The sequence below is a fragment of the Sorex araneus genome, chromosome X (genome assembly GCF_027595985.1).
Source record: "Sorex araneus isolate mSorAra2 chromosome X, mSorAra2.pri, whole genome shotgun sequence".
Lineage (NCBI taxonomy): Eukaryota > Metazoa > Chordata > Mammalia > Eulipotyphla > Soricidae > Sorex > Sorex araneus.
This window is the reverse complement of record NC_073313.1, coordinates 150,400,063-150,426,334: the sequence shown is the minus strand read 5'-3', so window position 1 is coordinate 150,426,334 and position 26,272 is coordinate 150,400,063. Positions and strand designations below refer to the sequence as shown.

Sequence of the window (26,272 nt, the reverse complement as noted above, 5' to 3'; positions counted from 1 at the left end):
ACTTATTTCTATTTTTGTCGGCAAAGTGATATAAAAGACGCAAAATATTCCAAAATTCCTAAGACTTACATTTTGACATAACATGGGACCAACACTAGAGAGCTTTGTATTTGCTCTTGAGGAAGACTATTCTACAGCTCTGAGGGAACGTGTTCTACATGTCTGTTAGGTCCTTTTGATTTAAAGTGCAGATAAATTCTGACGTTTCCTTACACACTGAAGAATTCAGCCCACTCACTACCCAAACACTGGCAGCCCGGTTGAAAATAGGCAGAGCGCTTGAAGAGACATTCGTCCAAAACAGATCTGCAAAGTGGCCAGAGGCACAGGAAAAGATGCTGGGCATGACCAGCGTCCAGGGAAAGGCCCATCAGAACCACCCAGAGCTGCTGCCTCACGCGCACACGAACAAGTCTATCACGAGGAAAACCAAAGGAAACCAATGGAACATTGCCATTCGGGTGAGGCTGCGCTCCAGACACGGGAGAGAGCGAGCCCACGGACACGGCTGCTGGGAATGCCTCACGAGGGAGCTGCTGTGGAAATGAGCGGGCCTGCTCTCCCCAGGGCTAAACAGGGACACCAACGGGCTCCGGAGCGCCAATGCCCCCTTCCCCGAAGGCGCCATCTCCCCAGAAGGCAAAGTTCTGGGGGCAACGGGGAGCCGAAGGGAAGCGACGGGGACGCGTGTGGGAGGAGGAGCGCGGGGATGGCTGAGGGGAGCACGGGGTGAGACGGGGCTGCTTTCCGGGGCGGTGGGTGCGAGGGCCTCCGCAGCAGGGGCAGTGTGCGTGGGGCGACCCGCTGGAGGCTGGCTTTCCTTTTCGGGGGCCCTGGGCGTCCCGGGGCAAGCGAGCGAGGAAGCGGCATGGCGGGAGTGGGTGCGGCCTCGTGGGCGGGTGGCCCGCACCCAGGCCATTGGCGCCGTGGGCCGGTGGGAAACCCAGCGTTGTGGTCGACGGCTGCCTTCCCGGAGCCCTGAGACAGCTGTTCCCCGGCCACCGGTCGCCCAGTGCCCCGCCCCAGGAGACACCTGTCACCAGCCAGTGAGGGGCCGAGGGTGCTCGCCAGGATACAGGCATCTCCACGCAAGTACTCGCGCCGTCAGACCTGGGCGTCCCGAGCAGCCAGTGAGACATAGAGTGGGGTCGGGCCTTCCCAGCGTGCCTCGTCGAGTCTCCGGGCCGTGGCAGGCGCGACCCAGTACCTGACATCCGAACTGCTAAGTGCTGGAGCTGGCAAGCAAGGAGGCCCGGCACAGGGGCTGCAGGCGCATTACCCCCAGCTCGCGGACATGGCAGTCCACAACAACTCCCTGCTCTGCGGCCTCCTGCGCTCCAGCACCATCTCCCTGGCCCCCCGGCCGCTAGGAGCTGCTCAGCCTCCCCCGCACCCCCACTCGCACCCGCACTCGGGGACCGCCTCGCCCTTCTACTCCAGTGCCCCTGCAAAGTTTGTTGAAAACGGATACAGTGCTGAAAGACGCCTCTGTGTGTGCTGCTGTGGTCACTCTGCGAGCCGACAGCTGGGGGCCTTCCCCCCGGATTGCCTGGAATATCCTGGGCTGCGGGTGACTGGGGGTGGCCCGGTTCCCTGGGCCGCGGCTGGGGACCGCTGTAGGTGGTCAGGTTCCCTGGGCCGCGGGGGGCGGGGGGGCGTCAGGAGCCGAGGAGGCGGGGGCTGCTGCCTGGGGGCCCCGGCCAGGCACGAGGTGCGGGGGGGGAGGGGGGGCGGCCCTGGCTGCGGGTGAGGATGAGGGAGATGCCGCGCTCGCTCGGCGCCCAGAGCCCAGGCCAAGCCCCCCGAAGGCGGTCCTCGTTGGTGTGGGGCTCGGGCCCTGACTGGGCCGCGGAGGCGCGGAAGGCCAGTGCGGGACGCAGGGCGGCACCCGGGGCCGGGGCCCCACGAGGTCGGTGGGGCAGGGGCTGTGTGTCAGACGCTGAGGCGCGATGCGGGGCCAGCGTGCGGAAACGGGCCCGGGTTCGGCTGGGCCCCGCTCTCTAGGAGACCAGCAGCGGCCCTCCACCACCGGGGAAGGCGGCTGCGTCCTGGCAGCGGCGAGCTTCGGCTCAGGCCAGGCCCCAGGCCCTGCCCGCGCAGCGCCGAGCTCCCCAGCCCTTTCCGGGCCGCTAGGGCCCGCGCGGGGGAGGACGGGGGGATTCGGGGGCGGATCTCGGGAGCCACGCCCGCGGCGCGGCCGCGCCGGGGGCCGGCCCGCCACGCGCCCGCTACCAGCCAATCAGCGCGGCCAATCGGCCGTCGGTGGGCGGGACCACGGGAGCAGGGACTCGGGAGTGGCCGGCCCGCGCGTTCGTCAGGCGCCCATCCGGGCCAGAGGGCACGTCCGCCAGCCCGGAAGAGGGCGGCGGCCAACATGGCGGCGTCCGCTGCCGGCCTGGGCGGCCTGGGCGGCCTGGGCGGCCTAGGCGGCGGCGGCGGCCTGGGCGGCGGCGCCGGCGGTGGCGGCGCCGGTGCCGGTGGCGGCGCCGGCCCGGTGCCGGAGACCGGGGACTTCCTGGCCCGCTACCGCCAGGTGTCCAACAAGCTGAAGAAGCGGTTCCTGCGGAAGCCGAACGTGGCCGAGGCCGGCGAGCAGTTCGCGCAGCTGGGCCGCGAGCTGCGCGCCCAGGAGTGCCTGCCCTACGCGGCCTGGTGCCAGCTGGCCGTGGCGCGCTGCCAGCAGGCGCTCTTCCACGGCCCCGGGGAGGCGCTGGCGCTCACCGAGGCCGCCCGCCTCTTCCTGCGGCAGGAGCGCGACACGCGCGAGCGCCTCGTGTGCCCCGCCGCCTACGGCGAGCCGCTGCAGGCCGCCTCCAGCGCCCTGGGCGCCGCCGTGCGCCTGCACGTCGAGCTGGGCCAGCCGGCCGCAGCCGCCGCCCTGTGCCTCGAGCTGGCCGCCGCCCTGCGCGACCTGGGCCAGCCGGCCGCCGCCGCCGGCCACTACCAGCGCGCCGCGCACATGCAGCTGCCGCTGCTGCCCCTGGCCGCGCTGCAGGCGCTCGGCGACGCCGCATCCTGCCTGCTGCTGGCGCGCGACTACACCCGTGCCCTGGCCGTCTTCACGCACATGCAGCTCCTGGCGCGGGAGTATGGCAGTCGCCCGGGTCCGCCGCCGCCGCCGCCGCCCCCCACCGCCGCCGCCGGGCCCGCGCCCGCGCCCCCGCCCGGCCCCGGCTCGGCCCTGGCCGCCGCACCGCCAGCAACGCCTCTGCCGCCGCCGCCCGCAGCCGCCTCCACCTCCGCCTCCTCCTCGGTCACGGCTGCCGCCGCAGCCGCCGCGCCCTCCCCCGCCCTGCTGGGCGCCTTCTCCGACGTGCTGGTCCGCTGCGAGGTGTCCCGCGTGCTGCTACTGCTGCTCCTGCAGCCGCCGCCCGCCAAGCTCCTGCCGGAGCACGCCCGCACCCTGGAGAAATACTCCTGGGAGGCGTTTGACGGGCATGGGCAGGAGAGCGGCGGCCAGCTGCCCGAAGAGCTCTTCCTGCTGCTCCAGTCCCTGGTCATGGCCACCCACGAGAAGGACACAGAAGCTGTCAAGTCGCTGCAGGCCGACATGTGGCCTCTGCTGAGTGCCGAGCAGAACCACCTCCTCCACCTCCTGCTGCAGGAGACCGTCTCCCCCTCGGGCCAGGGCATCTGAAGAACCGGCCTCCGCCGAAAGAACCCACCGCCTACCCCGTGCCCCTCACCAAACCCACCCGGGCGTCCTTCCCTCGCTCTCCTGGTGGCTCCCTCGGGCCAGGGCATCTGACAACCCCCCTCCCCCGTGCCCCTCACCAAACCCGCCCGGGCGTCCTTCCCTCGCTCTCCTGGTGGCTCCCTCGGGCCAGGGCATTTCTCAACAGGCCACCGAAACACCCCGTCTGCCCCGTACCCCTCCCCAAACCCGCCCGGGCGTCCCACCCTCCCTCCTGGTGGCTCCTTCAGGCCAGGGCATCTGACAACCCCCCTCCCCCGTGCCCTTCACCAAACCTGCCTGGGCATGCCTCCCTCCCCCCCTCCCTCCTGCCTGCCTTCTCTCCATCGAGGGGGCGGGGCAGTAGGGGACTCTGGGGCCGGTGCTCAGACTTGGTGTCGTCTTGCCCCCTCCCCGTGCCCCTGCTCCCGACCTCTCTTGCAGACCGAGGAATCGAGAGCTGCTGCAAGTGGCCGCTCTCCCAGAGACCTCTTCCGCCGTGGGTGGGTGCGAGGGAAAGATGCGGCCGAGAGCGAGTGCACGCCGAGGCTCTTTGCACGGGCTGCAGCAGTGCAAAGCAACAGAGAGCCGCCTCATCCCCCTCTTCTTCCGCACGTCCCCTCCCCACCCCCCACTCCCGTTGTCCCTCTGTCTTTGTGCCATGGTGAGGCCCTTCCTTTGCCCCGCTCTGTTCAAATACAACCTGATTTACTGGATCTCAGCGTACTTCCTCTCTCTTGGCGCTTCCCCAACTCACCCTGTGTTTCGCCGGCCTCTTTCTTTCCCTAGCCCCGAATCCTCCAGTTGCTTACGCCATGACAGCCTCAGCCCTAAGGACCGAGCAAGCTGTCCTGAGGCTCTTGTTGCCTCAGCTGGACTTCCTCTGCAAGACGGCCACAGCTCGTCTGCTGCTGCTCAGGAGGCAGGAAGCGGAGCCCGTTCCCTTTCAGCTCTCAGATGCAGTCTTTCATTTAAAATCGAGGAGCAGCAAGCTCTGTATGTGGGCTGTGCCTGTGCAGAGATGTCTAAGTCCTACCCTCTTAGACTCAGATAGCTGCACTGCAGAGGGCGTCCGCTGGCAAAGGGGCTGGGGTGGGGGGCATGTAGCGGTGGCAGACCATAAAGGAATTGGGCCCTGGGACTGAGGACGTTGGCAAACTCCAAACTCTGTTGGGTAGTGGAGGAGGCTGGACTCCCCGGAAAGAGATGCAGTTAAAGGTCAAAACCAGTGTACAAGTTGAATTTGCTCTAGTTGCAAGCACAATGAGGCTCGCCAACTAGCTGCTTGACTCGGTTAAACTCTACTTACTTAAATGTCAACCTCAACTGAAAAAATCACCTTCTCAGAAACATCCAGGGTGAGGTTGGACCAGATACATGGGTATCATGACTTAGCCAACTTGGCACAGAACATTGATCATCCTAAGCACACCCTTTATGAACTCAGCCATATGCTTGAAACAGACTTCACACTCCAAATGAAGATAGCCAAAGTACCTGCAGAGATGTAAGAGGATACAACTCTCCTCTGTGCTACCCTAGACATGAGTCCTTCCCCAGTAGAGGTTGCAAATTCCTTGGGTAATGTTTACTCTTCTGGCCATCCCCAAACCTCAGTAGAACCAGGTAAAGGGGATCATCTTTAGATAATGCTGAGTTCGTGCCAATTACAGTCCTTGTTTCTGATCTTAGCTGGTATTCCTAATGACCTTCTACTATCTCTTCCATGGGTCCTCCGCAAGCCCCTCTCCTGGTTGTGGTTCTCTAGGTGGTAGGGTGACCCTATCTGCGTTCCTCCAGGCTATTGACTGTTAGTGGACCTGCCTGAATTGGGCCGATGTAGCAGTATTTAATTTATGTAAATTGCGAGCCATGGCAAGTAATGGGAAGAGATCCCCTAAGAGCGTTCTACAGCTCAGATATGGGCTTCCATGCCGTCATCCCTTGGTGTGGGGCATCTGTCCCATTTCCCCTTGGTGGTCGGTGGTCAGCACCTATCACCCCAACCAGCACAGGAACCAACCCCCACCTCTGTCTGTGGACTCAGAGGCATGAGGAGCCCCTGGCAGACTCCCAGCTCAAGAGAACCATGGTAATATGCCCTGGCGGAAGCACCTTTCCTCTGGAACGAAGACCTTGGGGCCAGCATAGCATCGGGTCTCGGGGACAGGAAGCCACCCTTTTGCTAAGTGGATCACTAGGGGTAGTGGCCAGGGGTCTGGCTCACTCCCGTGCGCACACCATGATGGCTGGACCCCCTAATGCCTGCCATCGTTGAAGCAGCCTTGTGGAGAGCCCTGTGCCAGCTCTGCGAGGGGTGGGCCCTGGGTGATGCCATCACTGAGTCCTCAAATGACTTTTTCCAGGGTCCCATCAAGACAGCAGCTTCACCACCCCAGGATGGAGGGAGACATGGTAAGGCCATGCCCCTTTGTTCAGAAGCCTGTCCGGTGAACACTAGTGACTATGAAAGGAGGCTCCTTGCTGGTGCCCCCCGCCCCCCAGAAGTTCCTCCTTTCCACTTGATGAAAATGCCCCTCAGCAGGGGTCACCCTGGGGTGAGCATTCACATGGAACTCAGATACCACATTTGTTTCCCACTCAGAGAGGCCTATCCTAAACAACTTTCTTTAGCTGCTCTTGTCACCAATTTTCCAGTTGTGTTCCTTCAAAACCCCCGACCATCCAGCCAAACCGTGGACCATCATCCATGCGTCTTATATGTGACCAGAGGCCTGGACACTTCAGCTTCCAACCAAAGTGAGCCACAAAGTGTGCTTGTCAGTGTTCTTCCTATGGAGAGGGTTTTCCTTCACCAGTACCCTTCAGAGATGTGCCACACTGGGGCTGGAGAGCTCAGTGGTCCACGTGTGTAGGAGTTGTCCCTGCATCTCGTGCGCAACCATCTGCAAATCAGGTCCAATTTTTAGGATTTTCACTCGAATCATTCTCCCACACCCTCTCCCTCCCCGCAAGCAGACATGGAATCCCAACATTAAAGCCACAGTGCCACCTGCAGGAAAACAGTTGTTTAAGCAGAAACCCTCATCATACAAACGTTATAAAAATTAGATGGAATTTGCTAAAGTAAAGGACACGTCTCCAGAGGGCAAAAATAAAGACACAGAATTGGATATGGTAACATAAATAACTGAGAGAAGTCATGACAATGAAACATGATAAAGTTAGAGAAACTCAATTAAACACGGAGGCGCAGATCCAAGATACTCTAGAGCAGCTATATGGCCCCCTGTGGGCCCCCAAGGTATTCAAAGGGGGGCACAGGTAGCATGGCCAGAGGTCCAGGACAAGACAAGGGGTAGAAATGGTCGGAAAAGAGGGCCACATGAAGTAAGCAAGGTCGGAAGTGGGCCATGGTCAGAAAATGGTTGAGAAACAGTGCTCAAGAGAAAAACATGTATGCCTACTTAAAAAAAGAAACACTATGCATGAATGTTTTTACAAGATTTACTCAAAGTTGCCCAAACCAGAAAGCAACCAAAATGTCCTATGATAGTCGAACGGCTAAAAAAACTATGGCACATCCATGTAATGGAACGATACTTGAAAATAAAACTTAACTGTTGATGCAACTAACTGTCTGAATGAGACAAAAAAGCAGTGTGTTAAGCAATGGTAGCTAATCCCAACAGTTGATACGCTGTAAAAACTAATCTAGGAGACATTGGGATGTGTCCAAAAGACGACAACGACGACGACAAACAACTAGGAAGGGCAGTTTTATAGAGATGGAGAAGAGAGCGGTGGTTCTCAGCAGTTAAGCAGTCAGCAGTTTTCTTAGGAAAAGGGTTTGATTACTGTTGAGACTTCAGTTAAACTGCTCCATAACAGTGCTACCTCGGCATACATTTGCGTGGCTAAAAGCCTGCCAGGACCTTGAATAGGTACTAGCTCTCCCTATAAGGCATACATAGAATCATACATAACTGTCACTTCCTGGTATGACTTCTCTGATAGTCTCTCTTGCCTCTCTCTGTGGTCCCCTTCAATAAGATTTCCACCAAGCTTACCCAACCCCCAGTCTTTCTGCACTTGGAAATGACCGATCTTGCCTCAGTCCCTGAGCACCCTCTGTAAACAACTTTGCCTATGGACCCAAATAAAGGCATATGCCCAAGGCTCTGCTACTCACTCTCTACCTCCTGGTGCCATGTGCCTCCTCCAGGGCCTGTGAGGGATAGACTTTTTTATCGTTTGTTTTTGTTCTGGGATCACACCCAGCGGTGCTCAGTGCTAACTTTTGGTGCTGGGCTCAGGGATCATTCCTGGTGGGGTTGAGGGGACCACAGACAGTCCCGAGCCCCACCAGGAGTGAGACTGAACTCGGCCCAGTTGTGTGCAAGGCAATATCTCAAGCTTTGTACTATTGCTCCTGCCCGGTGATAAACATTTTTATTTAACTTTCCCTTGAAGGTCTTTGCTGAACCTTGACTCATTGTCCCACATTGTACCCAGAGCTCCATTTAACAAATGTTAATTTAATAAAAGTGATGACAACAAAAATGGGACAGTATCAATGTTGACAGTACTGCCAACCCAGGAACTTTCCTGGGTTGCTACAGCCTTTCTGCATCTTAAATATGGGGGCAGATACACATATCTATCTATACACGTGCCACATTTATATAATTCGGCCTCCAAAAGAGATTAATTTTATCATATAATATAAAAATCAAAAACAAAAACTGGCATAATGCTTCGCAGTGCATAGAGTGCTATCCCTAATACTTTTTTTTTCTAACAACTGCATAGTATTCCATCGTGTAGATGTGCCAAAGTTTCTTTTATTTTTAAATTTATTTTATTCTTTAATTAGTGAATCACCATGAGGGTACAGATACAGATTCACACATTTTCGAGCTTGTTTTTTCCCTCATACAATGTTCGCAAACACATTCCTCCACCAGTGCCCACTCTCCACCACCAATAAACCCAGTATCCTCCCCACCCCCCAATCCCATCTCCCCACCACCCCACCCTGCCTCTGTGGCAGGGCATTCCCTTTTGTTCTCTCTCTCCAAATTACTTTGCAAATTCTACTTGGGAGACAACTATACTTTTTTTTTTCCCCCTGTCCCCATAATTATATATTTTTTAAAAGACAACTGTTATTAACTGCATATACATATGTGGATAGCATATAGATACAGACATCCATATATATCCACTCATATATAGTTCTGTTACCGACTGGATTCCATGGGACGTCAAAAGACCGCGTGGCCGCCCACCTATGAGATGGTCAGACTTCTTCGTCAAAACCCTGAACGAACGGTTTGAGGTTCTTTGTGTTCCTGGAGCGAGCAGATACCATTGGGCTGCACTAGCACGTGACAGGGATGAATGGAGACGTTACTGGCGCCCACTCGAGCAAATCAAAGATCAACGGGATGACAAGTGATACAAATGATATATATAGCTGACTGAGTCACTGTTGTGAAGCTTTTCAAATGTAAATGTATTAATGATTCTTTGGCTCAAAATGGAGATTAAAACGGAGTGCCAGCAGCAGATTTCTCTGACTAGCCGGTCTCCCCCTTCCGAAGTTCTGGTCTTACAGATTGTGGAGGTGAGATACACATCAGATACATAATTTTTCTGGCATGGATAAAAGGAGACATCTAGCTACATGTGAAAGGAAGACTATCATATCTAGCATCCAAAGTAATCTCCTATTCTGCAGATTCAGACAATACATGTTTGTGGGAAGGCACCAGTATTGAGGCTTATAAAAATATCTTTCTCTCCCAGCCAGTGTGCCTGTTGATGTGAAAGCCAGGCTGTGTAGGCTATGCTTTTTGTGTTTGTATTTGGGTCATTCCCAGTGGTGCTTAGAGACTACTCCCTGGTAGGTGCTGGGGACTGGGCATTGTGTCAAGGGCACATGGGAGACCATGTGGTTGGTGGAATCAAAGCCAGGAGCCCTGTATTCAAAGCCTGTGTGTCACTCCGTATGTTCTCTCAGAACCCTGTGTCTGCTATCCTTGATTCCTTATTTCTTGCGCCAGCATTTTCAACATGATAGTGAGAGGTGGGGGGATGGGCACGTGGGGGATGGCAGAACTCACCTAGGTGTGTGGCATTTCTTTTATATCTTATATCAAAACTCTGCAGCCTTCAACTAGGCAGTTTCCCAGAGCAAAGACATCTCTAATGAGAGGGAGAATGGGGGGGAAACCGGTCACACCTCCTGGTCCTGGTGCTTCACCTCTTCACTAACCAAGCTCTCTGGGAGTCACACCCATCAGTCTTGGGGCTCACACCCTCCTGACTCTGCTGCTATAAGCAAGTCCTTGAGCGCGCAGCTTTGGGCTTTAAGGCAGGTGTGCTAGGGCGCTGAACGCTCCTCAGAGTCCCCAGAGGGACAGAATCTTAAGGATGTGATTTCTGCATTGGTTTGGTGGTTTCTGGAATTGGTTCTCGAGCCTGATTTTATTTTAAAGACACCCGTGGCCCAGCAGGAGAGAGCACACAGTGCGTGCCATGATGTGGCAATAGAGAGGCAGAAACCCCCACCATGGACAGCAGTATTCAGTGAGGCAAGGTGCTGCCTGACTGCGTTCAGGATAATTCACGGCCTTCTGGTCAAATGAATGAGCATCACGAGTCGGCCGCTTAATGTCACTGGGCAAAGTGGGGAAGGGAAGGATGATCTCAGGGCCAGAAATTCCCGGCTCAAGCATTGCATCAGTGACCGGAAGGCTTCCATGTCGCCCCTGAAAGAGGCCTTTGTCTGCCGGAGCTGTGGCGTTTTCTGAGATCCCAGCCACAGAACCGTGCCGCGCATTCAGGTGTGTGTGTGGGGGGGGGGGGGGGAGGTCGGTGTCTGTGTGTCTGTGTCTGTGTCTGTACCTGTGTCGGTGTGTTTCTGGGTCTGTGTGTCTGTGTGTGCGTGTGCATGCATGTGCGTGTAAATTAGAATGAACTAGACCAGCAGAACCCAAAAAGCAAAGTGCAAAGTGTGACCTCTAAGGAGATGTCGTACACTCCAGACGAACGAGGAGCTTATGCAGCCAAATCCAGAGACGATACGTGGAGAGGGATATTAAGGGTGTAGTGGAGTGAGTCATGGTGGAAAGGGCCTCATGGAGAATCAGGCCTAATTTAGATGCGGCCAGTCCGCCGGAATTCCGCATTTAAGGAGAAACATTGGGGATTAGAAAAGGCCTCTAATAGAGTTTCCCAAAGTAGACAATACTGACCCCGGTGGTGGGAGGGTGACAGAGTGGTGGGACTGGGAGGGGGCGGTGCACTAGACATCGAAGATGTGGGGGCACTTACTGTTTGCTTGCTTAAGGGAAGTATATTTCCAGAGGTGCTCTGTGATTTCTCTTCTAAAAAGAGGGCGATGGGCCAGATATGTTTGGGAACCTGTGCTCTGCCAGCATATTTGGTTGGTTGGCTGAAATGGGCCTAATGGAGACCCACAGTAAATTAACTTGAGATGCCAGGCACGGCTTGGAGGGAGGGCTTGAGAAGCTGAAGGAGATTGGCCTATGAGGGCAGAATTATCACTTTTAACTTAAAACCCATGCTTCTATCAGTCTTTATAATTTATTTCTCATCCTCTCTGATCTAGAGAACACCAATTTCACCACGACTGTGGGAAACAGATGGGTGAAGGGAGCCTCAGGATCTTTTCTGGAGGAGACACACCCAATGGTACTCAGGGGTCACTTCTGTCCGAACTTGGGGTGGGGGATGCATGTGATGCCGGGGATCAGACCCAGGGCTCCAGCATGCACAGTCTGCACTCCAGCCCTTCCAGCTATGCCCCTGGTCCAGCCTTGGAATCTTTGGGAAGCTATATGATCACCCTTGTCTATAGGCCAAAACTCACTGTGGGATTATCTACCACTTATTCAGGACATGTAAAGGCACTGTATCCTGAGGTGTCAGGGGCCTAGTGGAAAAGCACAATAACTAGTAGCAGAGTCAAAGTTGCGATAAAAATGTTCTGGCTTAGAGGCCTAGCCATGGTGGCTGGTTGATCACAATGTTCTAGACATGGGATAGATAGGAAATTGTATCATGTAGCTAGGACTACCATGAAAAATTTCCTATAGATTGGATGACTCACACAACGGAGATGGATTTCCGCACAATTCTGATGGCTAGACGCCTACAACCAAGGTGAGAGAGAGCAGGGTTTCTCTGGCCTGAGGGCGCTCTCCTTGGCTTGAAGAAGGCTGCCATTTGCCTATGTCTGCATCAGGTCAGTCCCTATAATAGAAGCCTATTAAACTCTTACTCATCTGTAAACATATAAGAGTTTTAGTTCTTGGGGCTGGAGCGATAGCACAGGGGGTAGGGCGTTTGCCTTGCACGCGGCCGACCCGGGTTCGATTCCCAGCATCCCACATGGTCCCCTGAGCACCGCCAGGGGTAATTCCTGAGTGCAGAGCCAGGAGCAACCCCTGTGCATCGCTGGGTGTGACCCAAAAAAAAAAGAGTTTTAGTTCTAGCCAAAAATAAAAGTCTACTTTAGAGCACAGAAACAGAGAGTCCCAGTTCCTCTACAAAGTCCCAGGCTTAAATCAGTTTACAGGTCCAGAGCCCCTTGAATGAAGGGTGGCAGGGAATGCACAAGCAAGGACATGGGTATATGCCCCCAAATGTATGTATGCTGCTAATCTTCCTCCCAGCCATCTCCAAAGATACCTAGTTTTTATTGGTGTAATTTAAAGTCAGGGGAAAGGAAATAAACAGACATTTGGGACTACCTCCAGCCCGGGGGTGAGTTTTAATATTTGCATGAGAGAAAATGTCAATATTGGCTCTGAACTCACACTGATTCTTAAAGACCTACACATCACTTGGGTCCCTGGTTCACCAGTCAGAGTTGGGACGTAGGTCATTCACAGTGTTTTATTTGCTCCCCATCTCTCCATGGGTGCATAGCAGACTCATGGCATAGTAGAAAAGACAAGGAGGCCCAGGAGATATCCTTGCTGAGTTTATTGCCTGTAGGCTTATGCACAAGGGAGATAGCACAGGGCATTGAGTCCTGGCTGGCACTTGGAGCATAAGACTAGGGAAAAAGTTTAGAGGGGCGTAGGTGGGCATGAAATGACTGGTGAGCATACAGGGGTGGGGAGACACAGGAAGCCAGGGTGCACCAGCTCAGTGGACAGAGCACACTTCATCTCCATGGGATCTATGTCTTACCAGCATGATGGATTTCCAGCATGGGGGGGTGAGTTTTAGTAGTTGAATGAGAGAAAACGTCAGTGAGGAGTCAGCACTGGGCTCCTGGTACGAGCTTGTTCAAGCCCAGTTCCGTATATCAAGTTGAAAACCCTCCATGTGCATTCCTCTGAGACATGGTGCTCAAAGGATGTGTCGCTGAGCCTTTCCTTTGGAGGCGGTGAGAAAAGCAACTGGCTTTGAGGCTACAGCAAGGTGCAGAATTCCGGAATACAGTGCCTGTTTGGTCTCACTTGAATTGGTCCTGTGACTATCTCTCCAGACAGACATCATTAGAATGGACACACACAGAAAAGGGTAGGCCCCTGACCTGCAGAGCCAGCGTTATTTGGGTAGGAAAGGCCACATGGAAGCCAATAGAATTGCTTCTACCCAGGGAAATAGTAAGCCAAGAGCAATACTGGGTGTAGGAATATGTGGGTGGGATTTCAGGGACTAGTGGGAATGTCAAGGACTAGAACAGTGCAGGAGTAGTCATTCCCTCTATCTGTTCATTCAGCTCTGCTACTTGTTGTGAGCGGAAGACAGAGGTTCGGGAGAGTGATAGTGGGTTCCTGTAGGTGGAGCCAGGTGGAGACTTGCAAGGTAGCTCCTGTACCAGATGCTGGTTTTTGTTTTGTTTTGTTTTTGTTTGTTTGTTTTTGCTTGAGCAAAGAAACACCTCCCATGGTTCCTGGTGTGCAGCGACTGACTTGATTTTTACATCCCTGTTCATCATGGCCACCAAATGCAGCTGGCAAGGGTCTTGTCAGTGAAATGGAACACAGATCCTTGAGACTTTGGAGCAGAACCCTGCCATCATTTTCCAAGGACCACTTTGCATTAGAGAAGTAACTTTTGGGTGGTTTCTGGCACTTTGTGGAGAATAATCACTCAGCCCTGGTCCACCAATCTACTGTGTGACTTGACCTGCCCATCATGAATTGGGCATTCTCTGTCCCAGCAAACCTTTCCCTTTGTGCAGAACACTGCTGGTGTTTACCCTGGTGGAAGTAATATATATATATACTTTGGCTTCTTCAGCTTTCCCCCCTCATGTCCCTTCTTCTACCGAGAATTTTTTACATGAGCCCAGTTATATAAGCTAGGTGTGTAAATCAGACATTTACTAATAATAAGTCATGAAAGTCTCGGTGGGAGGCACCGGCCCCTCCCACCGCCGAGATGTGATCCCGGGGGCCGCAGGCATGTGCGGCCTCTCCGCAGCTGCACGAGTGTGAATCCAGACCCAGCAAAACCTATTTCGGCATGGGCAACTCCCCACAGAATGTCTCCAGCCTGAAAACTAAGCCTCGGCCCCGTGCCCGCCCAGGAGGGGAAAGGTATTTCTCTCTCTCTCTCTCTCTCTCTCTCTCTCTCTCTCTCTCTCTCTCTCTCTCTCTCTCTCTCTCTCTATCTCTCTCTCTCTCTCTCTCTCTCTCTCTCTCTCACCTCTTTCTCTCCGGGGATGAAGGGCGTGGTATCCGCCATATTATGACGACTACAGATTGGATTTTCAAGCCTGCAATGATCCAATATCTGGAAGAAATCTCCCTGGACTTAGTTGTTAAAGTACGGAAATTCATTTGTCTTCGACCTCATTTGTCTTCACAATAGGTCTGAATCTAGTGGGGTACTCCTAACAACAATAGTGAGGTTTGTGTTGAAATATTGAATTTAACCAAAGTAAACAGAAAGTTAAATGAAACTTATCAGTTACAAGGCGGGGGGTGGGGGGGTGGGATGGGAGGTCTGTGTGTGTGGTTTTTTTTTTTTTTTTCTTGGTGGTGGTGTATGGGTGCTGGTGAACGGATGGTTGTTTCAGCATTGTATAACTGAGACCTAAGCCTGAAAGCATTGTAATCTTCCACATGGTGATTTAATAAAATAAAATTTTTATTAAAAAAATAAGTCATAAAAGTCTCTAAAAGTTCTACCAGCCCCACATTCAGTTATGTGACCACTTATGGGATTGAGACCCACAGTTTAAGAAAGGTAAGGTGCAGACTAGATGAGGCCCACACAACCTAGGGAGGCACAAGTGAGGTCAATGGAGGGCTGGCCTAGATGCCATTAGCTCCCATGGCCATTCCACCACTCTCTCTCTCCCAGCATGCACCTGTGGCTCCATGCAGGCCAGTTCTATGATCACTTGACAGAGCAAGAGGAGACTTGGACCTGATTTGCAGATGCTTGCGCATGAGATGCAGGGATAACTGCTACACACGTGGACCACTGAGCTCTCCAGCCCCAAACTCCAAACTCATAGGTTGTAGCCCTAACAACCCCAGTGTGACTACATTTGGAGAAGAAGGTCTTTGAAAAAGTAATGGAGGTCAAGTAAGGTCATAGGGTGAGACCCAAAGCTAACATGATGGTTGTCCTTATAAGAAGAGGAAGAAAAAAACCAGAAAACAAAGAGACACTATACAGAGAGAGAGAGAGAGAGAGAGAGAGAGAGATAGGGAGAGGGAGAGAAAGAGGAAAGAGAGACCTGATGCAGACATAGGCAAATGGCAGCCTTCTTCAAGCCAAGGAGAGCGCCCTCAGGCCAGAGAAACCCTGCTCTCTCTCACCTTGGTTGTAGGCGTCTAGCCATCAGAATTGTGCGGAAATCCATCTCCGTTGTGTGAGTCATCCAATCTATAGGAAATTTTTCATGGTAGTCCTAGCTACATGATACAATTTCCTATCTATCCCATGTCTAGAACATTGTGATCAACCAGCCACCATGGCTAGGCCTCTAAGCCAGAACATTTTTATCGCAACTTTGACTCTGCTACTAGTTATTGTGCTTTTCCACTAGGCCCCTGACACCTCAGGATACAGTGCCTTTACATGTCCTGAATAAGTGGTAGATAATCCCACAGTGAGTTTTGGCCTATAGACAAGGGTGATCATATAGCTTCCCAAAGATTCCAAGGCTGGACCAGGGGCATAGCTGGAAGGGCTGGAGTGCAGACTGTGCATGCTGGAGCCCTGGGTCTGATCCCCGGCATCACATGCATCCCCCACCCCAAGTTCGGACAGAAGTGACCCCTGAGTACCATTGGGTGTGTCTCCTCCAGAAAAGATCCTGAGGCTCCCTTCACCCATCTGTTTCCCACAGTCGTGGTGAAATTGGTGTTCTCTAGATCAGAGAGGATGAGAAATAAATTATAAAGACTGATAGAAGCATGGGTTTTAAGTTAAAAGTGATAATTCTGCCCTCATAGGCCAATCTCCTTCAGCTTCTCAAGCCCTCCCTCCAAGCCGTGCCTGGCATCTCAAGTTAATTTACTGTGGGTCTCCATTAGGCCCATTTCAGCCAACCAACCAAATATGCTGGCAGAGCACAGGTTCCCAAACATATCTGGCCCATCGCCCTCTTTTTAGAAGAGAAATCACAGAGCACCTCTGGAAATATACTTCCCTTAAGCAAGCAAACAGTAAGTGCCCCCACATCTTCGATGTCTAGTGCACCGCCCCCTCCCAGTCCCACCACTCTGTCACCCTCCCACCACCGGGGTCAGTATTGTCTACTTTGGGAAACTCTATTAGAGGCCTTTTCTAATCCCCAATGTTTCTCCTTAAATGCGGAATTCCGGCGGACTGGCCGCATCTAAATTAGGCCTGATTCTCCATGAGGCCCTTTCCACCATGACTCACTCCACTACACCCTTAATATCCCTCTCCACGTATCGTCTCTGGATTTGGCTGCATAAGCTCCTCGTTCGTCTGGAGTGTACGACATCTCCTTAGAGGTCACACTTTGCACTTTGCTTTTTGGGTTCTGCTGGTCTAGTTCATTCTAATTTACACGCACATGCATGCACACGCACACACAGACACACAGACCCAGAAACACACCGACACAGGTACAGACACAGACACAGACACACAGACACCGACCTCCCCCCCCCCCCCCCCCCCCCCACACACACACCTGAATGCGCGGCACGGTTCTGTGGCTGGGATCTCAGAAAACGCCACAGCTCCGGCAGACAAAGGCCTCTTTCAGGGGCGACATGGAAGCCTTCCGGTCACTGATGCAATGCTTGAGCCGGGAATTTCTGGCCCTGAGATCATCCTTCCCTTCCCCACTTTGCCCAGTGACATTAAGCGGCCGACTCGTGATGCTCATTCATTTGACCAGAAGGCCGTGAATTATCCTGAACGCAGTCAGGCAGCACCTTGCCTCACTGAATACTGCTGTCCATGGTGGGAGTTTCTGCCTCTCTATTGCCACATCATGGCACGCACTGTGTGCTCTCTCCTGCTGGGCCACGGGTGTCTTTAAAATAAAATCAGGCTCGAGAACCAATTCCAGAAACCACCAAACCAATGCAGAAATCACATCCTTAAGATTCTGTCCCTCTGGGGACTCTGAGGAGCGTTCAGCGCCCTAGCACACCTGCCTTAAAGCCCAAAGCTGCGCGCTCAAGGACTTGCTTATAGCAGCAGAGTCAGGAGGGTGTGAGCCCCAAGACTGATGGGTGTGACTCCCAGAGAGCTTGGTTAGTGAAGAGGTGAAGCACCAGGACCAGGAGGTGTGACCGGTTTCCCCCCCATTCTCCCTCTCATTAGAGATGTCTTTGCTCTGGGAAACTGCCTAGTTGAAGGCTGCAGAGTTTTGATATAAGATATAAAAGAAATGCCACACACCTAGGTGAGTTCTGCCATCCCCCACGTGCCCATCCCCCCACCTCTCACTATCATGTTGAAAATGCTGGCGCAAGAAATAAGGAATCAAGGATAGCAGACACAGGGTTCTGAGAGAACATACGGAGTGACACACAGGCTTTGAATACAGGGCTCCTGGCTTTGATTCCACCAACCACATGGTCTCCCATGTGCCCTTGACACAATGCCCAGTCCCCAGCACCTACCAGGGAGTAGTCTCTAAGCACCACTGGGAATGACCCAAATACAAACACAAAAAGCATAGCCTACACAGCCTGGCTTTCACATCAACAGGCACACTGGCTGGGAGAGAAAGATATTTTTATAAGCCTCAATACTGGTGCCTTCCCACAAACATGTATTGTCTGAATCTGCAGAATAGGAGATTACTTTGGATGCTAGATATGATAGTCTTCCTTTCACATGTAGCTAGATGTCTCCTTTTATCCATGCCAGAAAAATTATGTATCTGATGTGTATCTCACCTCCACAATCTGTAAGACCAGAACTTCGGAAGGGGGAGACCGGCTAGTCAGAGAAATCTGCTGCTGGCACTCCGTTTTAATCTCCATTTTGAGCCAAAGAATCATTAATACATTTACATTTGAAAAGCTTCACAACAGTGACTCAGTCAGCTATATATATCATTTGTATCACTTGTCATCCCGTTGATCTTTGATTTGCTCGAGTGGGCGCCAGTAACGTCTCCATTCATCCCTGTCACGTGCTAGTGCAGCCCAATGGTATCTGCTCGCTCCAGGAACACAAAGAACCTCAAACCGTTCGTTCAGGGTTTTGACGAAGAAGTCTGACCATCTCATAGGTGGGCGGCCACGCGGTCTTTTGACGTCCCATGGAATCCAGTCGGTAACAGAACTATATATGAGTGGATATATATGGATGTCTGTATCTATATGCTATCCACATATGTATATGCAGTTAATAACAGTTGTCTTTTAAAAAATATATAATTATGGGGACAGGGGGAAAAAAAAAAGTATAGTTGTCTCCCAAGTAGAATTTGCAAAGTAATTTGGAGAGAGAGAACAAAAGGGAATGCCCTGCCACAGAGGCAGGGTGGGGTGGTGGGGAGATGGGATTGGGGGGTGGGGAGGATACTGGGTTTATTGGTGGTGGAGAGTGGGCACTGGTGGAGGAATGTGTTTGCGAACATTGTATGAGGGAAAAAACAAGCTCGAAAATGTGTGAATCTGTATCTGTACCCTCATGGTGATTCACTAATTAAAGAATAAAATAAATTTAAAAATAAAAGAAACTTTGGCACATCTACACGATGGAATACTATGCAGTTGTTAGAAAAAAAAAGTATTAGGGATAGCACTCTATGCACTGCGAAGCATTATGCCAGTTTTTGTTTTTGATTTTTATATTATATGATAAAATTAATCTCTTTTGGAGGCCGAATTATATAAATGTGGCACGTGTATAGATAGATATGTGTATCTGCCCCCATATTTAAGATGCAGAAAGGCTGTAGCAACCCAGGAAAGTTCCTGGGTTGGCAGTACTGTCAACATTGATACTGTCCCATTTTTGTTGTCATCACTTTTATTAAATTAACATTTGTTAAATGGAGCTCTGGGTACAATGTGGGACAATGAGTCAAGGTTCAGCAAAGACCTTCAAGGGAAAGTTAAATAAAAATGTTTATCACCGGGCAGGAGCAATAGTACAAAGCTTGAGATATTGCCTTGCACACAACTGGGCCGAGTTCAGTCTCACTCCTGGTGGGGCTCGGGACTGTCTGTGGTCCCCTCAACCCCACCAGGAATGATCCCTGAGCCCAGCACCAAAAGTTAGCACTGAGCACCGCTGGGTGTGATCCCAGAACAAAAACAAACGATAAAAAAGTCTATCCCTCACAGGCCCTGGAGGAGGCACATGGCACCAGGAGGTAGAGAGTGAGTAGCAGAGCCTTGGGCATATGCCTTTATTTGGGTCCATAGGCAAAGTTGTTTACAGAGGGTGCTCAGGGACTGAGGCAAGATCGGTCATTTCCAAGTGCAGAAAGACTGGGGGTTGGGTAAGCTTGGTGGAAATCTTATTGAAGGGGACCACAGAGAGAGGCAAGAGAGACTATCAGAGAAGTCATACCAGGAAGTGACAGTTATGTATGATTCTATGTATGCCTTATAGGGAGAGCTAGTACCTATTCAAGGTCCTGGCAGGCTTTTAGCCACGCAAATGTATGCCGAGGTAGCACTGTTATGGAGCAGTTTAACTGAAGTCTCAACAGTAATCAAACCCTTTTCCTAAGAAAACTGCTGACTGCTTAACTGCTGAGAACCACCGCTCTCTTCTCCATCTCTATAAAACTGCCCTTCCTAGTTGTTTGTCGTCGTCGTTGTCGTCTTTTGGACACATCCCAATGTCTCCTAGATTAGTTTTTACAGCGTATCAACTGTTGGGATTAGCTACCATTGCTTAACACACTGCTTTTTTGTCTCATTCAGACAGTTAGTTGCATCAACAGTTAAGTTTTATTTTCAAGTATCGTTCCATTACATGGATGTGCCATAGTTTTTTTAGCCGTTCGACTATCATAGGACATTTTGGTTGCTTTCTGGTTTGGGCAACTTTGAGTAAATCTTGTAAAAACATTCATGCATAGTGTTTCTTTTTTTAAGTAGGCATACATGTTTTTCTCTTGAGCACTGTTTCTCAACCATTTTCTGACCATGGCCCACTTCCGACCTTGCTTACTTCATGTGGCCCTCTTTTCCGACCATTTCTACCCCTTGTCTTGTCCTGGACCTCTGGCCATGCTACCTGTGCCCCCCTTTGAATACCTTGGGGGCCCACAGGGGGCCATATAGCTGCTCTAGAGTATCTTGGATCTGCGCCTCCGTGTTTAATTGAGTTTCTCTAACTTTATCATGTTTCATTGTCATGACTTCTCTCAGTTATTTATGTTACCATATCCAATTCTGTGTCTTTATTTTTGCCCTCTGGAGACGTGTCCTTTACTTTAGCAAATTCCATCTAATTTTTATAACGTTTGTATGATGAGGGTTTCTGCTTAAACAACTGTTTTCCTGCAGGTGGCACTGTGGCTTTAATGTTGGGATTCCATGTCTGCTTGCGGGGAGGGAGAGGGTGTGGGAGAATGATTCGAGTGAAAATCCTAAAAATTGGACCTGATTTGCAGATGGTTGCGCACGAGATGCAGGGACAACTCCTACACACGTGGACCACTGAGCTCTCCAGCCCCAGTGTGGCACATCTCTGAAGGGTACTGGTGAAGGAAAACCCTCTCCATAGGAAGAACACTGACAAGCACACTTTGTGGCTCACTTTGGTTGGAAGCTGAAGTGTCCAGGCCTCTGGTCACATATAAGACGCATGGATGATGGTCCACGGTTTGGCTGGATGGTCGGGGGTTTTGAAGGAACACAACTGGAAAATTGGTGACAAGAGCAGCTAAAGAAAGTTGTTTAGGATAGGCCTCTCTGAGTGGGAAACAAATGTGGTATCTGAGTTCCATGTGAATGCTCACCCCAGGGTGACCCCTGCTGAGGGGCATTTTCATCAAGTGGAAAGGAGGAACTTCTGGGGGGCGGGGGGCACCAGCAAGGAGCCTCCTTTCATAGTCACTAGTGTTCACCGGACAGGCTTCTGAACAAAGGGGCATGGCCTTACCATGTCTCCCTCCATCCTGGGGTGGTGAAGCTGCTGTCTTGATGGGACCCTGGAAAAAGTCATTTGAGGACTCAGTGATGGCATCACCCAGGGCCCACCCCTCGCAGAGCTGGCACAGGGCTCTCCACAAGGCTGCTTCAACGATGGCAGGCATTAGGGGGTCCAGCCATCATGGTGTGCGCACGGGAGTGAGCCAGACCCCTGGCCACTACCCCTAGTGATCCACTTAGCAAAAGGGTGGCTTCCTGTCCCCGAGACCCGATGCTATGCTGGCCCCAAGGTCTTCGTTCCAGAGGAAAGGTGCTTCCGCCAGGGCATATTACCATGGTTCTCTTGAGCTGGGAGTCTGCCAGGGGCTCCTCATGCCTCTGAGTCCACAGACAGAGGTGGGGGTTGGTTCCTGTGCTGGTTGGGGTGATAGGTGCTGACCACCGACCACCAAGGGGAAATGGGACAGATGCCCCACACCAAGGGATGACGGCATGGAAGCCCATATCTGAGCTGTAGAACGCTCTTAGGGGATCTCTTCCCATTACTTGCCATGGCTCGCAATTTACATAAATTAAATACTGCTACATCGGCCCAATTCAGGCAGGTCCACTAACAGTCAATAGCCTGGAGGAACGCAGATAGGGTCACCCTACCACCTAGAGAACCACAACCAGGAGAGGGGCTTGCGGAGGACCCATGGAAGAGATAGTAGAAGGTCATTAGGAATACCAGCTAAGATCAGAAACAAGGACTGTAATTGGCACGAACTCAGCATTATCTAAAGATGATCCCCTTTACCTGGTTCTACTGAGGTTTGGGGATGGCCAGAAGAGTAAACATTACCCAAGGAATTTGCAACCTCTACTGGGGAAGGACTCATGTCTAGGGTAGCACAGAGGAGAGTTGTATCCTCTTACATCTCTGCAGGTACTTTGGCTATCTTCATTTGGAGTGTGAAGTCTGTTTCAAGCATATGGCTGAGTTCATAAAGGGTGTGCTTAGGATGATCAATGTTCTGTGCCAAGTTGGCTAAGTCATGATACCCATGTATCTGGTCCAACCTCACCCTGGATGTTTCTGAGAAGGTGATTTTTTCAGTTGAGGTTGACATTTAAGTAAGTAGAGTTTAACCGAGTCAAGCAGCTAGTTGGCGAGCCTCATTGTGCTTGCAACTAGAGCAAATTCAACTTGTACACTGGTTTTGACCTTTAACTGCATCTCTTTCCGGGGAGTCCAGCCTCCTCCACTACCCAACAGAGTTTGGAGTTTGCCAACGTCCTCAGTCCCAGGGCCCAATTCCTTTATGGTCTGCCACCGCTACATGCCCCCCACCCCAGCCCCTTTGCCAGCGGACGCCCTCTGCAGTGCAGCTATCTGAGTCTAAGAGGGTAGGACTTAGACATCTCTGCACAGGCACAGCCCACATACAGAGCTTGCTGCTCCTCGATTTTAAATGAAAGACTGCATCTGAGAGCTGAAAGGGAACGGGCTCCGCTTCCTGCCTCCTGAGCAGCAGCAGACGAGCTGTGGCCGTCTTGCAGAGGAAGTCCAGCTGAGGCAACAAGAGCCTCAGGACAGCTTGCTCGGTCCTTAGGGCTGAGGCTGTCATGGCGTAAGCAACTGGAGGATTCGGGGCTAGGGAAAGAAAGAGGCCGGCGAAACACAGGGTGAGTTGGGGAAGCGCCAAGAGAGAGGAAGTACGCTGAGATCCAGTAAATCAGGTTGTATTTGAACAGAGCGGGGCAAAGGAAGGGCCTCACCATGGCACAAAGACAGAGGGACAACGGGAGTGGGGGGTGGGGAGGGGACGTGCGGAAGAAGAGGGGGATGAGGCGGCTCTCTGTTGCTTTGCACTGCTGCAGCCCGTGCAAAGAGCCTCGGCGTGCACTCGCTCTCGGCCGCATCTTTCCCTCGCACCCACCCACGGCGGAAGAGGTCTCTGGGAGAGCGGCCACTTGCAGCAGCTCTCGATTCCTCGGTCTGCAAGAGAGGTCGGGAGCAGGGGCACGGGGAGGGGGCAAGACGACACCAAGTCTGAGCACCGGCCCCAGAGTCCCCTACTGCCCCGCCCCCTCGATGGAGAGAAGGCAGGCAGGAGGGAGGGGGGGAGGGAGGCATGCCCAGGCAGGTTTGGTGAAGGGCACGGGGGAGGGGGGTTGTCAGATGCCCTGGCCTGAAGGAGCCACCAGGAGGGAGGGTGGGACGCCCGGGCGGGTTTGGGGAGGGGTACGGGGCAGACGGGGTGTTTCGGTGGCCTGTTGAGAAATGCCCTGGCCCGAGGGAGCCACCAGGAGAGCGAGGGAAGGACGCCCGGGCGGGTTTGGTGAGGGGCACGGGGGAGGGGGGTTGTCAGATGCCCTGGCCCGAGGGAGCCACCAGGAGAGCGAGGGAAGGACGCCCGGGTGGGTTTGGTGAGGGGCACGGGGTAGGCGGTGGGTTCTTTCGGCGGAGGCCGGTTCTTCAGATGCCCTGGCCCGAGGGGGAGACGGTCTCCTGCAGCAGGAGGTGGAGGAGGTGGTTCTGCTCGGCACTCAGCAGAGGCCACATGTCGGCCTGCAGCGACTTGACAGCTTCTGTGTCCTTCTCGTGGGTGGCCATGACCAGGGACTGGAGCAGCAGGAAGAGCTCTTCGGGCAGCTGGCCGCCGCTCTCCTGCCCATGCCCGTCAAACGCCTCCCAGGAGTATTTCTCCAGGGTGCGGGCGTGCTCCGGCAGGAGCTTGGCGGGCGGCGGCTGCAGGAGCAGCAGTAGCAGCACGCGGGACACCTCGCAGCGGACCAGCACGTCGGAGAAGGCGCCCAGCAGGGCGGGGGAGGGCGCGGCGGCTGCGGCGGCAGCCGTGACCGAGGAGGAGGCGGAGGTGGAGGCGGCTGCGGGCGGCGGCGGCAGAGGCGTTGCTGGCGGTGCGGCGGCCAGGGCCGAGCCGGGGCCGGGCGGGGGCGCGGGCGCGGGCCCGGCGGCGGCGGTGGGGGGCGGCGGCGGCGGCGGCGGACCCGGGCGACTGCCATACTCCCGCGCCAGGAGCTGCATGTGCGTGAAGACGGCCAGGGCACGGGTGTAGTCGCGCGCCAGCAGCAGGCAGGATGCGGCGTCGCCGAGCGCCTGCAGCGCGGCCAGGGGCAGCAGCGGCAGCTGCATGTGCGCGGCGCGCTGGTAGTGGCCGGCGGCGGCGGCCGGCTGGCCCAGGTCGCGCAGGGCGGCGGCCAGCTCGAGGCACAGGGCGGCGGCTGCGGCCGGCTGGCCCAGCTCGACGTGCAGGCGCACGGCGGCGCCCAGGGCGCTGGAGGCGGCCTGCAGCGGCTCGCCGTAGGCGGCGGGGCACACGAGGCGCTCGCGCGTGTCGCGCTCCTGCCGCAGGAAGAGGCGGGCGGCCTCGGTGAGCGCCAGCGCCTCCCCGGGGCCGTGGAAGAGCGCCTGCTGGCAGCGCGCCACGGCCAGCTGGCACCAGGCCGCGTAGGGCAGGCACTCCTGGGCGCGCAGCTCGCGGCCCAGCTGCGCGAACTGCTCGCCGGCCTCGGCCACGTTCGGCTTCCGCAGGAACCGCTTCTTCAGCTTGTTGGACACCTGGCGGTAGCGGGCCAGGAAGTCCCCGGTCTCCGGCACCGGGCCGGCGCCGCCACCGGCACCGGCGCCGCCACCGCCGGCGCCGCCGCCCAGGCCGCCGCCGCCGCCTAGGCCGCCCAGGCCGCCCAGGCCGCCCAGGCCGGCAGCGGACGCCGCCATGTTGGCCGCCGCCCTCTTCCGGGCTGGCGGACGTGCCCTCTGGCCCGGATGGGCGCCTGACGAACGCGCGGGCCGGCCACTCCCGAGTCCCTGCTCCCGTGGTCCCGCCCACCGACGGCCGATTGGCCGCGCTGATTGGCTGGTAGCGGGCGCGTGGCGGGCCGGCCCCCGGCGCGGCCGCGCCGCGGGCGTGGCTCCCGAGATCCGCCCCCGAATCCCCCCGTCCTCCCCCGCGCGGGCCCTAGCGGCCCGGAAAGGGCTGGGGAGCTCGGCGCTGCGCGGGCAGGGCCTGGGGCCTGGCCTGAGCCGAAGCTCGCCGCTGCCAGGACGCAGCCGCCTTCCCCGGTGGTGGAGGGCCGCTGCTGGTCTCCTAGAGAGCGGGGCCCAGCCGAACCCGGGCCCGTTTCCGCACGCTGGCCCCGCATCGCGCCTCAGCGTCTGACACACAGCCCCTGCCCCACCGACCTCGTGGGGCCCCGGCCCCGGGTGCCGCCCTGCGTCCCGCACTGGCCTTCCGCGCCTCCGCGGCCCAGTCAGGGCCCGAGCCCCACACCAACGAGGACCGCCTTCGGGGGGCTTGGCCTGGGCTCTGGGCGCCGAGCGAGCGCGGCATCTCCCTCATCCTCACCCGCAGCCAGGGCCGCCCCCCCTCCCCCCCGCACCTCGTGCCTGGCCGGGGCCCCCAGGCAGCAGCCCCCGCCTCCTCGGCTCCTGACGCCCCCCCCGCCCCCCGCGGCCCAGGGAACCTGACCACCTACAGCGCCCCCCAGCCGCGGCCCAGGGAACCTGACCACCTACAGCGGTCCCCAGCCGCGGCCCAGGGAACCGGGCCACCCCCAGTCACCCGCAGCCCAGGACATTCCAGGCAAGGTTCTTCTTTACCTGGTTCCATAAATTATATTGAGGAAAATATTGGTATAACACTTTATGACAGTGAATATAGAGATGTGTATGACTCTGCCCTATTCACTGCGCTATCACAGTGGCTCAGGCCTGTGAACTTAAAACTGCCCAAATATAAAGACCTGAATGTTCTGGATAGATACCCCAGTAGCTGTGTCATTTGCCTTGCAAGTAGCCAACCTGTACTTGATCCCCCAGCACTGTATTGGATCCCCGGAGTTCACAGGAAGTAATTCCTGAATGCAGAGCAAGGAATAATCCCTGAGATCTGATGGGTATAGCAAAAAAGCAAAGTAAATAAATAAATATCTAAAATATATTGGGGCAAAGAATTTATATAGAAATATACAATTATTAATATAAAAATATGTATGCCATCATACATAAATTTAAACAATGAGGTATCTCTAAACATTTGTTAAAATAGTAAAATACTAAAAGCTGACAATACTG

General features: G+C 54.4%; 3 protein-coding genes across 3 annotated transcripts; 1 reads left to right on the top strand and 2 right to left on the bottom strand.

The window, feature by feature from the left end:
• Window positions 1–569: 569 nt before the first annotated feature.
• Window positions 570–1,214, bottom strand: LOC105943450 (putative uncharacterized protein ASB16-AS1). Its single transcript, XM_012935683.2, has one exon. It carries the CDS (start codon window positions 1,212–1,214, stop codon window positions 570–572), a length of 645 nt encoding a protein of 214 aa, XP_012791137.2.
• Window positions 1,215–1,732: 518 nt separating this feature from the next.
• LOC129399710 (40-kDa huntingtin-associated protein-like) lies at window positions 1,733–4,389 on the top strand. Its single transcript, XM_055120966.1, has one exon. The coding sequence runs from the start codon at window positions 2,375–2,377 to the stop codon at window positions 3,635–3,637; it is 1,263 nt and encodes a 420-aa protein (XP_054976941.1). The 5' UTR covers window positions 1,733–2,374; the 3' UTR covers window positions 3,638–4,389.
• An 18,512-nt stretch (window positions 4,390–22,901) lies between these two features.
• On the bottom strand, window positions 22,902–25,559 carry LOC129399708 (40-kDa huntingtin-associated protein-like). Its single transcript, XM_055120950.1, has one exon. The coding sequence runs from the start codon at window positions 24,914–24,916 to the stop codon at window positions 23,654–23,656; it is 1,263 nt and encodes a 420-aa protein (XP_054976925.1). The 5' UTR covers window positions 24,917–25,559; the 3' UTR covers window positions 22,902–23,653.
• Between the last annotated feature and the right edge of the window lie 713 nt (window positions 25,560–26,272).

Excerpts from the sequence above, each read along its gene's own strand:
- LOC129399710 (XM_055120966.1), top strand. The coding sequence starts at position 2,375 with ATGGCGGCGTCCGCTGCCGGCCTGGGCGGCCTGGGCGGCCTGGGCGGC.
- LOC129399708 (XM_055120950.1), bottom strand. The coding sequence starts at position 24,916 with ATGGCGGCGTCCGCTGCCGGCCTGGGCGGCCTGGGCGGCCTGGGCGGC.
- LOC105943450 (XM_012935683.2), bottom strand. The coding sequence starts at position 1,214 with ATGTCAGGTACTGGGTCGCGCCTGCCACGGCCCGGAGACTCGACGAGG.